The sequence below is a fragment of the Pelobates fuscus genome, chromosome 1 (genome assembly GCF_036172605.1).
Source record: "Pelobates fuscus isolate aPelFus1 chromosome 1, aPelFus1.pri, whole genome shotgun sequence".
Lineage (NCBI taxonomy): Eukaryota > Metazoa > Chordata > Amphibia > Anura > Pelobatidae > Pelobates > Pelobates fuscus.
This window is the reverse complement of record NC_086317.1, coordinates 487,183,140-487,197,462: the sequence shown is the minus strand read 5'-3', so window position 1 is coordinate 487,197,462 and position 14,323 is coordinate 487,183,140. Positions and strand designations below refer to the sequence as shown.

The following is a 14,323-nucleotide window of genomic DNA, read 5'->3' as shown; positions in this document are numbered from 1 at the left end:
ACAGATGTTGCAGATTTTGCCACTTCTGCAATTGCGGTTTGTTATACCTGCTGCCTCTGCATTTTCTGGAACTAATTATTCATTATGCAGAAGGGAACATGATCTTAAAGCTGACAGCTCAGAATAACCGGTCTTTATTGTGTTAACATTTGTAGGAAGTTTTTCAGCAGTGTGAGCTACAGTAGCTCTTCTGTGTGATTGGACCAGACAGGCTAGCCTTTGCTCCCCATGTGCATCAATTAGGGTTCTAAGCACATGAGAAAGATAATGTAAGTCAGGGACATGCTGGGAATTTAGGGTTCTAAGCACGAGGCAATGCAATAGGGGGTAACAGATAACGGGCTCCTGTGATTTAGAGTATTTCCAGGTGACAGATTTGCTTTAAATGACAAATGCCAGTCAGCTGGCAATGTGCTCTAAAAGCAAGCAGAGGGCGCAGGAAGGAAGCAGGAAGACTCGCAGATGTTTTGCCACGGATGGAAATTCACTTTATATTTCGGCAATGTTCATTTTAAGGAATTTACAAAACAAAGGAAGAAATCTCACCCCCCGCTGTCTGAAGGGGCGCTAGCTTTATTTTATACATTTGTACCAGTGTGATAGCGCTGGGCCCTTCAGCCTTCTATTGAACGGATAAATTCTCTGTATTGTTTTACACAAATCAATAATGCTGCAGTTATCAAGCCTTCATGAGAGCAAAATTGGTTTCAGCCAATTTGTGAGCGTAATAAATGTTCTTTTATCAGATCTATTCATTTGAGGGTGGACGTTTGGCTCGGATTGTGATCCTAAACCTCTATCCTGGAGTGCGAAGGGCTGAAGAGTAGCCTAGGCAGTAAAACTTTACATGTGGCCTCCAATACAGAATTTTAGTGAATTCAATCTGAAGGGCAAAACGGAGGGTAAACCAGTTTATTTGGAAAAATTCTTCAACTTCGTTACAGCTTGACTTTAGCTATTTTAGCTACATTTTGACATTCTGATTTAATCCAATAATTCTCTGTAGAGAGAAAGAGGCCCTTAATAAAGCAGCAGGAAGTCACAAGGGAGCCAAACGTCGCACAATAAACTGCTTCTAAGGTTGCCATACTAAACCTTAATATAATGCTCTGTGTTTAGCCAATAACCCTGTATGTCTCACTCCAGGTGCCCTGAGCACCAAAGCAAAACCGCGAGCTCTCTGAACTCCTGAAATATCTGGATTCCTATCATGAAGCTTAATAGCTAAATAAGGAATAATCACCATCCAGTAGACAGCCTCAGGGAGCCTTGGTGATCCGAGCAGATAGTGCTGTATATCTGTGTGGATCCTTTTCCAGTGGTTACACCGCTATGTGGAGTCAGGAAAGAAGTTTATCGATAGAATCATGTGTAAAACAGGAGAGGAGGAGGTATGACAAATAATAAAACTATAACAAAAACAATACAAATTATCCCTAAAATAGCACTAGAAATGTCACAATAGACAAAACACATACGTAGTAACAATTACAATTATTACGCCAACATATTGTGCAGCACTCTGACAAATAACACAAGAAAAGTAAACTTGTAAAATCACAAACACATACACACTAACAATGCGTTTTGGCAGAGCCACTAAAACCGCACCGATCCCGGCAGACAATAAGGAGCATTTAGAGTCTGGCTGTCACAGAGGTCTTGGAGTTGTGGGAAGTTAATGCATTTCACTGTTTTTGTGTCTTTTTGTTTAAGGTCAAAGGATCAGCTATGTCTGTTGTGAAGAGTTGGAATATCTTCAGTTAAAGTGGCGGATTGCTGTCACTGCCATCTGCTCACCTGGCGATCACTGCAGCCAGCCTGGTAAGGCCAGATGTCAGGGACTATATACATAACATTAAACAGGAAACTCAACCTGTTACCTGACACTCACAGAGACCCCGAGTGACACATGGGAACACTGCGTCTCTGTCCTTGCTGAGCTGCAACTAGGGGCACAGAAAAAAAAAAAAAAAACAGAGAGAGTGGCACAGCATCATAGGTGTAGAAGTATTACAACCTGCTTTAAATAATTACTGCAACGCTTCCAAAGATACATCATGGGGTAATTACGGATTTTCTGTATATTTTTATTTGAGATCTGTAAGCCGTGATAGACATGACAATCACTGCTCCCAGCTTCCCATGCCAACCAAGGCAGGAATAATGCAGGTGGGTACAAAGATTTTACACAGCACCCCTCCCTTCCCCCCTAACCCTAGCCAAATGCAAAGATGAGGTGTAATCACAGCTAAGATTGGCTAATGAAAAACCTTCTCCTCCACTTAAAGGTACCAGCCGGCCAAACTGCACGGACAGCTGATATGTGCTCAGTGAGAGCCATCCTAGGGCTGCCGAGGGAACAGGCACATTCCACATAATTCAATCAGGACCCGCATAAAGATAGCAGCCTTAATGTGCACAGACACCACCTGTGTCAGAGACAGACATTACCCATTCATCACACACTGCCAATTAGCCATCACCGCTGCCTGCAGGCACGCACTCACTATCCGGCTGGGCTGCCGTGTACACAATATGGCTCTATACATCAGTACTGAGTACGTCCTGCTCTCACTATCCGGCTGGGCTGCAATGTACACAGTATGGCTCCATACATCAGTACTGAGTACGTCCTGCTCTCACTATCCGGCTGGGCTGCCGTGTACACAGTATGGCTCCATACATAAGTACTGAGTACGTCTTGCTCTCACTATCTGACTGAGCTGCCGTGTACACAGTATGGCTCCATACATCAGTACTGAGTACGTCCTGCTCTCACTATCCGGCTGGGCTGCCGTGTACACAATATGGCTCCATACATCAGTACTGAGTACGTCCTGCTCTCACTATCTGACTGAGCTGCCGTGTACACAGTATGGCTCCATACATCAGTACTGAGTATGTCCTGCTCTCACTATCCGGCTGGGCTGCCGTGTACACAGTATGGCTCCATACATCAGTACTGAGTACGTCCTGCTCTCACTATCCGGCTGGGCTGCCGTGTACACAGTATGGCTCCATACATCAGTACTGAGTACGTCCTGCTCTCACTATCTGACTGAGCTGCCGTGTACACAATATGGCTCCATACATCAGTACTGAGTACGTCCTGCTCTCACTATCCGGCTGGGCTGCCGTGTACACAATATGGCTCCATACATCAGTACTGAGTACGTCCTGCTCTCACTATCCGGCTGGGCTGCCGTGTACACAGTATGGCTCCATACATCAGTACTGAGTACGTCCTGCTCTCACTATCTGGCTGGGCTGCCGTGTACACAATATGGCTCCATACATCAGTACTGAGTGCGTCCTGCTCTCACTATCCGGCTGGGCTGCCGTGTACACAGTATGGCTCCATACATCAGTACTGAGTACGTCCTGCTCTCACTATCTGACTGGGCTGCCGTGTACACAGTATGGCTCCATACATCAGTACCGAGTACGTCTTGCTCTCACTAACCGACTGGGCTGCAATGTACACAATATGGCTCCATACATCAGTACTGAGTACGTCCTGCTCTCACTATCTGACTGAGCTGCCGTGTACACAATATGGCTCCATACATCAGTACTGAGTGCGTCCTGCTCTCACTATCCGGCTGGGCTGCCGTGTACACAATATGGCTCCATACAGCAGTACTGAGTACGTCTTGCTCTCACTATCTGACTGAGCTGCCGTGTACACAATATGGCTCCATACATCAGTACTGAGTACGTCCTGCTCGCACTATCTGACTGGGCTGCCGTGTACACAATATGGCTCCATACATCAGTACTGAGTACGTCCTGCTCTCACTATCCGGCTGGGCTGCCGTGTACACAATATGGCTCCATACATCAGTACTGAGTGCGTCCTGCTCTCACTATCCGGCTGGGCTGCCGTGTACACAGTATGGCTCCATACATCAGTACTGAGTACGTCCTGCTCTCACTATCTGACTGGGCTGCCGTGTACACAGTATGGCTCCATACATCAGTACTGAGTACGTCTTGCTCTCACTAACCGACTGGGCTGCAATGTACACAATATGGCTCCATACATCAGTACTGAGTACGTCCTGCTCTCACTATCTGACTGAGCTGCCGTGTACACAATATGGCTCCATACATCAGTACTGAGTGCGTCCTGCTCTCACTATCCGGCTGGGCTGCCGTGTACACAATATGGCTCCATACATCAGTACTGAGTACGTCTTGCTCTCACTATCTGACTGAGCTGCCGTGTACACAATATGGCTCCATACATCAGTACTGAGTACGTCCTGCTCGCACTATCTGACTGGGCTGCCGTGTACACAATATGGCTCCATACATCAGTACTGAGTACGTCCTGCTCTCACTAACCGACTGGGCTGCAATGTACACAATATGGCTCCATACATCAGTACTGAGTACGTCCTGCTCTCACTATCTGACTGAGCTGCCGTGTACACAATATGGCTCCATACATCAGTACTGAGTGCGTCCTGCTCTCACTATCCGGCTGGGCTGCCGTGTACACAATATGGCTCCATACATCAGTACTGAGTACGTCTTGCTCTCACTATCTGACTGAGCTGCCGTGTACACAATATGGCTCCATACATCAGTACTGAGTACGTCCTGCTCGCACTATCTGACTGGGCTGCCGTGTACACAATATGGCTCCATACATCAGTACTGAGTACGTCCTGCTCTCACTATCCGGCTGGGCTGCCGTGTACACAATATGGCTCCATACATCAGTACTGAGTACGTCTTGCTCTCACTATCTGACTGAGCTGCCGTGTACACAATATGGCTCCATACATCAGTACTGAGTACGTCCTGCTCTCACTATCTGACTGAGCTGCCGTGTACACAGTATGGCTCCATACATCAGTACTGAGTACGTCCTGCTCTCACTATCCGGCTGGGCTGCCGTGTACACAGTATGGCTCCATACATCAGTACTGAGTACGTCCTGCTCTCACTATCTGGCTGGGCTGCCGTGTACACAATATGGCTCCATACATCAGTACTGAGTGCGTCCTGCTCTCACTATCCGGCTGGGCTGCCGTGTACACAGTATGGCTCCATACATCAGTACTGAGTACGTCCTGCTCTCACTATCTGACTGGGCTGCCGTGTACACAGTATGGCTCCATACATCAGTACTGAGTACGTCTTGCTCTCACTAACCGACTGGGCTGCAATGTACACAATATGGCTCCATACATCAGTACTGAGTACGTCTTGCTCTCACTATCCGGCTGGGCTGCCGTGTACACAATATGGCTCCATACATCAGTACTGAGTACGTCTTGCTCTCACTATCTGACTGAGCTGCCGTGTACACAGTATGGCTCCATACATCAGTACTGAGTACGTCCTGCTCTCACTATCTGACTGAGCTGCCGTGTACACAATATGGCTCCATACATCAGTACTGAGTACGTCCTGCTCTCACTATCCGGCTGGGCTGCCGTGTACACAGTATGGCTCCATACATCAGTACTGAGTACGTCCTGCTCTCACTATCCGGCTGGGCTGCCGTGTACACAATATGGCTCCATACATCAGTACTGAGTACGTCCTGCTCTCACTATCCGGCTGGGCTGCCGTGTACACAGTATGGCTCCATACATCAGTACTGAGTACGTCCTGCTCTCACTATCTGGCTGGGCTGCCGTGTACACAATATGGCTCCATACATCAGTACTGAGTGCGTCCTGCTCTCACTATCCGGCTGGGCTGCCGTGTACACAATATGGCTCCATACATCAGTACTGAGTACGTCCTGCTCTCACTATCTGACTGAGCTGCCGTGTACACAATATGGCTCCATACATCAGTACTGAGTGCGTCCTGCTCTCACTATCCGGCTGGGCTGCCGTGTACACAATATGGCTCCATACATCAGTACTGAGTACGTCCTGCTCTCACTATCTGACTGAGCTGCCGTGTACACGATATGGCTCCATACATCAGTACTGAGTACGTCCTGCTCTCACTATCTGACTGAGCTGCCGTGTACACAATATGGCTCCATACATCAGTAATGAGTACGTCCTGCTCTCACTATCCGGCTGGGCTGCCGTGTACACAATATGGCTCCATACATCAGTACTGAGTACGTCCTGCTCTCACTATCCGGCTGGGCTGCCGTGTACACAATATGGCTCCATACATCAGTACTGAGTACGTCCTGCTCTCACTATCCGGCTGGGCTGCCGTGTACACAATATGGCTCCATACATCAGTACTGAGTACGTCCTGCTCTCACTATCTGACTGGGCTGTCGTGTACACAGTATGGCTCCATACATCAGTACTGAGTACGTCCTGCTCTCACTATCCGGCTGGGCTGCCGTGTACACAATATGGCTACATACATCAGTACTGAGTACGTCCTGCTCTCACTATCCGGCTGGGCTGCAATGTACACAATATGGCTCCATACATCAGTACTGAGTACGTCCTGCTCTCACTATCCGGCTGGGCTGCCGTGTACACAATATGGCTCCATACATCAGTACTGAGTACGTCTTGCTCTCACTATCCGGCTGGGCTGCCGTGTACACAATATGGCTCCATACATCAGTACTGAGTACGTCCTGCTCTCACTATCTGACTGAGCTGCCGTGTACACAATATGGCTCCATACATCAGTACTGAGTACGTCTTGCTCGCACTATCCGGCTGGGCTGCCGTGTACACAATATGGCTCCATACATCAGTACTGAGTACGTCTTGCTCTCACTATCCGGCTGAGCTGCCGTGTACACAATATGGCTCCATACATCAGTACTGAGTACGTCCTGCTCTCACTATCTGACTGAGCTGCCGTGTACACAATATGGCTCCATACATCAGTACTGAGTACGTCTTGCTCGCACTATCCGGCTGGGCTGCCGTGTACACAGTATGGCTCCATACATCAGTACTGAGTACGTCCTGCTCTCACTAACCGACTGGGCTGCAATGTACACAATATGGCTCCATACATCAGTACTGAGTACGTCCTGCTCTCACTATCTGACTGAGCTGCCGTGTACACGATATGGCTCCATACATCAGTACTGAGTACGTCCTGCTCGCACTATCCGGCTGGGCTGCCGTGTACACAATATGGCTCCATACATCATTACTGAGTACGTCTTGCTCTCACTAACCGACTGCGCTGCAATGTACACAATATGGCTCCATACATTAGTCCCAGTTCTCTACTTGTTTTGTTTGTAGAGCTGTGTAGAATGCTTGCACGCCGGTCTGTGACTCCCACATCGATAAATAGCTGATATAGTGGAGCACCCACCTGCGGCCACTGTACTTATGGCCATTTCTTGGCCCACAATATGCTCTCTGAGACGCAATTCCAGAGGAAATCTTCTTCTCTCTTCCAGTTCTCTTCTCCTGAGCTGCTCCTGGAACTGAAACGAGAATAGAGATTGATAATATGACAGTTTGGATCCAAATGTTACAGCTTTCCATGATCACAAGCTCATCATTTAAGACTTTTTGCCAAAATTGAATATTTGGCCTATTTAGCATTTTTGGCTCTTTAAAAAAAAGACACTCTAAGTTGCTAACCAACTTTAGCTTAATGAAGTGGTTTTGGTGTGTAGATCATAGCCCAACTCAATTATCTGCTATTTAGGGGTTATATACCTTTAATTCAACAAGCCCTTATAGTTTGGAAAAAGATCATCAAAATCTGCACTTCCATATGCTGTAAGAGAGTTTGACATAGTTTAAGGATTATGTGAATAGCTGCCAGGTATTGTGGTGGTGGAGCAGTGGGTGAACGAACCATCGATGCCAGATTTACAGCATTTCCAACTACTGGGATGTAGCAGGAAAGACTTAAACAGAAAACAAACAAACAAAAACTGGACATAATTCTTAAACTATGCACACAACGCAGGGCGCAAAATTTCTGTGGAAAACACTGTATTAAAGCAGCGAACCTCTCACATTCACTGTCATCGCTATCAAACTCACAGACATACAAACAGGGTTACAGGACCAATAAAGTCACCCAGACCACTTAATCTCGGTGATGGGCCTGGGTGCGCTATTCCTGTACTGTTAACACTGCAATGCCAAATACACCTCTAGTGGTTGTCTTCCCGTCAGCCATTAGAGGCGCTTCCACTGCACTGATGAAGTCAAACTCTGTCCCGTGATGTTGCAGCTCATAGGAAAGCATTGAATTTAATACGGTCCAATGTAAAGCATTGGCAGTACGAGCCGTGCTACAAACAGCTTTTGATTGGCCGAGTGATTGAGTAAGCAACGTCTCCTCAATGATGTTACAGGACGCAGTGCCAAAGGAGTCTCCGTACTGGGAAAAGGTGAGTAAAAAAAGATTATTTTAAAAAAATATGTTTATGGCAAAAATTCAACTAGGACAGGGGCACTATAGAGTTAGCAACACAGATTTGTATTCCAAAACGTTACAGTGTTCTATTAATCTTTGCAGTATCAACTGTCAGGAAGTAACATTTCAGGCCAAACTAGCCAAAAGGAAAACAGAGTGAGAATTGATCCATTTCGGTTCTTGTGGTCTAATATTAGACATCCCTGACAATTCACACATCAGTGACTGCCCTTGTTAGTTCACAATCAGATATTTGAGAAGGAAATGTAACACACAGCACGATATCCCCTAACTGGTCCTTTGTCACTCAGAGACTCCCGGTCTGATTCTGCCAATCACAGTCTCTCTCTCATTCCACGACAGTGTCGGATCTAATGTCGCCGCTTCCTTTACAAGTTGTGTCGCTTGTCCTGTCTCTTCAATGCAAACTCTGGAGAAGGTGTGCAGACTGTCAAACTAACTGCCCACAAAGGGAAAGATTTTATCAATTGCTTCAAGTTTGAAAGCCCTGGAGGATGAGATGTCTGGCTGCCTTCAGCCTCCTCTGGGCCGGGCTGCAGATTGCTCCATAGCACGTATTTTACTCAATATATCATTAAACAGTCACAGTTTGTCTAGACTTCATTGTACAACACAATTTTGTCATTCCCATCCCCTGCCTTTTATACGTTGTGAAATGCTACACTTTGCTTCTTTACTGTGAAACTGTAATAAATAACATAACAGATCTGGAGCATGCCGTTATCGGAGATTTGGATGCAGTGTTAGGGAGGGGGATCCGATCCACTTCACTTCCAGAACAGAGAAAAACATTTTTACTTTCATGTAATTTGCAGAATGAAACCAAGTCCATAAAGCCTCACCACCATCATTTATGCTCTAGATATGATTAACCCCTTAAGGACACGTCACATGTGTGACATGTCATGATTCCATTTTATTCCAGAAGTTTGGTCCTTAAGGGGTTAAGCTTTATGTGCAAAGATTGTGCCTTTTTAAAAATTGTGCAAAAAGTGCAGATTTCAATAGAAATTGACACTTGTATTAATAAACCTTTGACACCCACCTGGCTGTTCAGGAGACACACAGTCCTTTTACTTCCTGGTTTGGTTAGCTCAGTGAAGCTAAACTCAAGAGGCAGCAATTGCCCAGAGAATCTTTCTTGCAAAGACTTCTCATTAAGCTGCATTGGGAAGTCTGTGATTGGACAGCCACATAAAGTCTGGGCGGAGTTAGAAGGGGAGGGCTTGCAAAGACTGCAGACAAGAGAAATCTAGGTTTTGCAAGAGGTTTTTAGATACACCCCCAATGAAGAAGTACATCATTAAAAGCATGCCTGCTCTCACTTGGGGTACATGTAGTAAACAGTGATTTATATTTCTTTTGTATTTGGTTGTGGAGTGTCCCACTGATTTTAAACAGTGAAGGAAGGTTTAATAGGTCATATCATTCCTACAAATCAGAGAGGGAGGAGGACTCAATGTGTGGTGGAATCTCGGTAAAAATAAATTTAGTAGGCCGAGATTACCACGTGGCATGTGTACGTGCATATACTGGTGTATCGGTCGGTTGGTTGCACGTGGCAAAGATACAATCAGTAGTGTACGGAGCATGTGCGAGAATACAGGATGTAGTATTCCCCTCCTCCATTGTGCTGGGCAAGCCATGTGGTCAAACAGGAAGTTAGTTCTTGTTCGATTGATTGGGTAAGAGTATGTGTGGGTGGAGCTTATTATGGGAGGAGTTACATGCCTATATAAGGAGCCTACACTATTGTCCGGGGCTCAGATCTTGTTGTATTTTGGTGACATTAGTCCCTCTGAGTCCCGTTCGGTGAATCGAATAAAGAATCTCTTCCTTCCTGAAGAAACCTGTGTCCATCTCTCTGTGCTTGGCTACCGTCAGTTTCTCCGGTATCATTTGGTGCATTGGCCGGGAAGCTCATCGTTCAACGGAAGCTGAGAAGCAGAGGCGTGAGACGGTCTATCTTTGCCCACGTTCTCTACGGCTGCACCCCTGAACTTCTGCGTGGACCTCCCTTCGTCTCGGCGCCACTGGTCTGTTGTCCAGGAGATCATCGGCCTCTACGTAGTAAGTGCTGGGGTGTCCCCGTCGATGAGTGTGAACTCAGGTTCAGGAACGAGGAGGTAAGACGACCGCTGTTTTAGACGGCGGACCCACTAGGGGTATTGGATACCGATTGTGCGGTAGGCCCATAAGGGGTTATTTGGAATCTGCCCCCTCCAGTGGAGGGAAGGAGCGAAGGCGCACCGCTCAATTAAACGCCCTGTAGTCAGCCCGTTTAATTTTGGTTTGGAGTCAGGCGGGGTTCTGGTGTAAATAGCCCTAGCCGGACACCGGTGTCTTGTCTAGACTAGCGTTCTAGGGTGTATATTTTGTTCGCTAGGTCAGAGGGACCGGGAGACTAAGCGGCGCCTGTGTAAATTCGGTTCGCTAGATCTCAACCTATCTTGGCTAAGTGGGAAGGCGTGTAAATTTGGAACCCACTAGACTATTGATAGAGTAGATAGACTAAGAGGGTACTGTTGTAAATTCCGCCCTCTAGTTCGCTATATGTGGTGCTTGGGCAGTGTGGCTAACCAAAACGGATGTAGATAGTTTTAGGTAGTCCATCAAGGTACTGGCCAATAGATTAGTTGGGAATTGTAAATGTGCTAAAGATTGTTGTAATAGCGTGTATATCTTGCTAGATAGCATGAGCTCTGCCGTCTAGCGAGAGTGTGAATAGTGTGTAACTGTACTATAGCGCACGGTACCATAACCATGTATAATTACTGACACTGTAAATAAGTACTAATAATTGTCGTCTATGTTGTATGTTTAACACCATAACCACTACTAATTAATCTGTGACTTCAAATTGTACTCTAACCAATGCTAACCGTACTATAACTACTGTTTGTAAAGACGATGTTACTGGGGTATGTTATAGACGGGTAATTCAGATATAGGGAATTATAGTGTGGGTGACTGAATAGTTTCGCCAAAGGGCACAGTATTAGTTATTTAGTGACTGGTGTAACAGCTGTGTGTACGGGAATTCCCTGAGTGTTTTGTTGTGTGCGTTTCGCTTAGTAACTGTACCACGTGGTGCTGTTGCCGAGGGAACGGGTGTGACCGTTGGAAGAGTGTTTGTTTAGTTTCTGTTGGAGACGACGCTTCATTGTTAAGTATGGGCGCGTCAGATTCAACGATTTTGGATCCCTTAGGATGTATGATAAAAAACTTTCAAAAGGGATATACTATATGTGATTTTGGGGTAAAGATGTCTCCAGCACGCCTGACTACTTTATGTAGTAGGGAATGGCCTACTTTGGTTGCCGCATGGCCACCACGTGGCAGTTTGGATCCTAATCTGGTACAGCGTGTACACGTGGCTGTATCCGGTAGGCCTGAACTTTACGGCCAGTTTCCATATATTGATTGTTGGAGGCAGGCCGTAAATGACTCGCCAAAATGGATCCGAGTATGCCACGAGGAGCAATGTCGCCTCATGGTGGCCAGGACTCGCTTGTCCACTAAGGCCGTAATCACGCCCATTTTGGATACGCCCCCTGAGTCTGAGATCCCCATGCCGCCCCCTTACTCCTCCTCCACCGGAAGAGGAGGTGCTGTTGGAAACGCTCCTCCCCTTGCCCCGTTGTCCCCACCTACTCCCTCCTCTAGCTCAGAGCCCAGCCCTCTTGTTTCAAACCCTCCCCTTCCGGTACCTACCTCCGTTAACTCCACATACCCAGATTTGGCGCCATATCTAGTTTCCGGTCAGGCTCCTCCTAGCCCGGCCCGGAATATTTTACCAACCTTCCCTTTAGTAAAGCGTCCCTATCCCCTTGTCTTACTACCCCTCGACCGGAACCTCTAACTGACGCATCTCAACGAAGCCCCATACTAACCCGACAAATGACTGGTACCCTACAACCCCGACATTATCAGATGCCTCTTCGATTGACTCCTGGCTCGACACACATTAACGGTGACGGCCAGATACAATATGCTGATACAGTCTTCGTCTATGTCCCTTTTACAAACACCGATCTCTTTAATTGGAAGACCCATAACTGATCTTACACCGAAAAGCCTCAAGCCATGACGGATTTGTTTACCTCAATAGTTCAGACACACAATCCCACTTGGGCTGATTGCCAGCAATTGTTGATGACATTGTTTAATAATGAGGAAAGGACAAGGATAAATCAAGCGGCAATTAAAGCGCTGTAAAAAGTAGCCCGCACACAAAATCAGGCCAACCCGGCAGCATGGGCCGCAGCCCATTATCCAAACACCGATCCAAATTGGAATGCCAATGGCGCAGACATGGTCCATTTAAAAGCTTATAGGGACGCTATTATTGCTGGCATGAAAGCTGGAGGAAAGAAGGCGATTAACATGTCTAAGACGGCTGAGGTATTACAGAAATGTGATGAATCGCCCAGTGTCTTTTATGACCGATTATTGGAGGCATACTGTTTGTATACCCCCTTTAATCCGGAGGCTCCTGAGAATTCCCGAATGGTTAACTCTGCCTTTGTCAGCCAAGCCTACGGAGATATAAAGCGCAAGCTACAAAAGTTAGAAGGGTTTGTAGGGATGTCCATAACCCAACTAATGGAGGTAGCAAATAAAGTATACATGAATAGGGAAACAGAGACAAAGAAGGAGGGAGAGCGTAAGATGCGTAGAAAAGCAGATATGCTAGCGGTAGCGATTGCAGGCGTAGATAGAAGGGAAAAGGAAGTGTATAGGGGAACGGATAAAGGCGAGAGTAAATGGAATAGGGAACCCTTGAGTAGGAATCAATGCGCGTACTGTAGGGAAGAAGGGCATTGGAGAAGTGAGTGTCCACAAAGGGAACAGTATGAGAGAGACAGACCTAGGGCAGGATATGGTAATTATAGAGGCAGAGCGAGAGGTAGAGGAGGTCCTGGAGGGAATAGTGGTAACAAAAGAGGAAGTGTTAGTGGAGATAGGTACTACCCAGCAGCGCAGAGACCCCGCGATAGAGAAGATAGGGACTTTGTGGGGTTGGCTGACACAGTCATGGAGGACTATTGATACCGACCGGGCTCCATCCCCCTTGGCCGAGCGGAGCCTATGGTCGATGTAGCAATAGGGGGAAAAAGGAGTGCTTTCATGATTGATACTGGTGCTGAACATTCGGTGGTGACTGACCTAGTTGCTCCTCCATCTGGAAGAACTATCACCGTAATAGGAGCAACTGGAAGGAGTGCTGCTAAACCGGTTCTTAAAAGTCGACTCTGTACATTGGGAGGCCACGTAGTGAAACATCAATTCCTTTATATGCCTGAATGTCCAGTCCAACTGCTAGGATGTGATTTGTTGTCAAAATTACAAGCACAGATAACGTTTCTACCTAATGGAACAACATCTTTAAAGTTCAATGGACCTTCAGGTATAATGACAATATCTGTACCAAAGGAAGAAGAGTGGCGACTTTATACAGTGTTGACTAGCCAAAACCCTAAGAGTGATGAATCCTTGTTCAATATACCAGGAGTGTGGGCAGAGATCAACCCACCAGGACTTGCTCGCAATATTCCACCAATTCGAACTGAACTGAAACAGTGAGCTTAAGACAATATCATATCCCACAAAAGGCCAAGAAGAACATACAATCATATTTGGATAAGTTCATACGGTATGGTATCCTAAATTTCTGTACTTCCCCCTGGAACACCCCATTGTTGCCTGTTCAAAAGCCCGGTACAGATGAGTATCGCCCTGTGCAGGACTTGAGAGCAGTCAATGATGCGGTCGTAAGTATACACCCAGTTGTGCCCAATCCATATAACCTGCTTGCTTTAATTCTGGGCGGGGCTACCTATTTTACTGTCCTAGATCTCAAAGATGCCTTCTTTTGCCTTCGAATTGCTGCAGAAAGTCAGTGTATCTTCGCATTCCAATGGGAAAATGCTGTAATGGGCTTGAAACGCCAGAT

General features: G+C 46.6%; 1 protein-coding gene and 1 long non-coding RNA gene across 2 annotated transcripts in view; one reads left to right on the top strand and one right to left on the bottom strand.

The window, feature by feature from the left end:
- Positions 1-14,323, top strand: part of LOC134573219 (uncharacterized) — a 137,123-nt gene that overhangs the window by 7,057 nt on the left and 115,743 nt on the right. The window contains exon 2 of the long non-coding RNA XR_010085309.1: positions 1,717-1,824. This is a non-coding gene — a long non-coding RNA (uncharacterized LOC134573219). The remainder of the gene's footprint in view (positions 1-1,716; positions 1,825-14,323) is intronic.
- Positions 1-14,323, bottom strand: part of CLPB (ClpB family mitochondrial disaggregase) — a 476,081-nt gene that overhangs the window by 391,762 nt on the left and 69,996 nt on the right. The window contains exon 7 of the mRNA XM_063432786.1: positions 7,282-7,396. Coding sequence (XP_063288856.1) covers positions 7,282-7,396 — 115 coding nt within the window. The remainder of the gene's footprint in view (positions 1-7,281; positions 7,397-14,323) is intronic.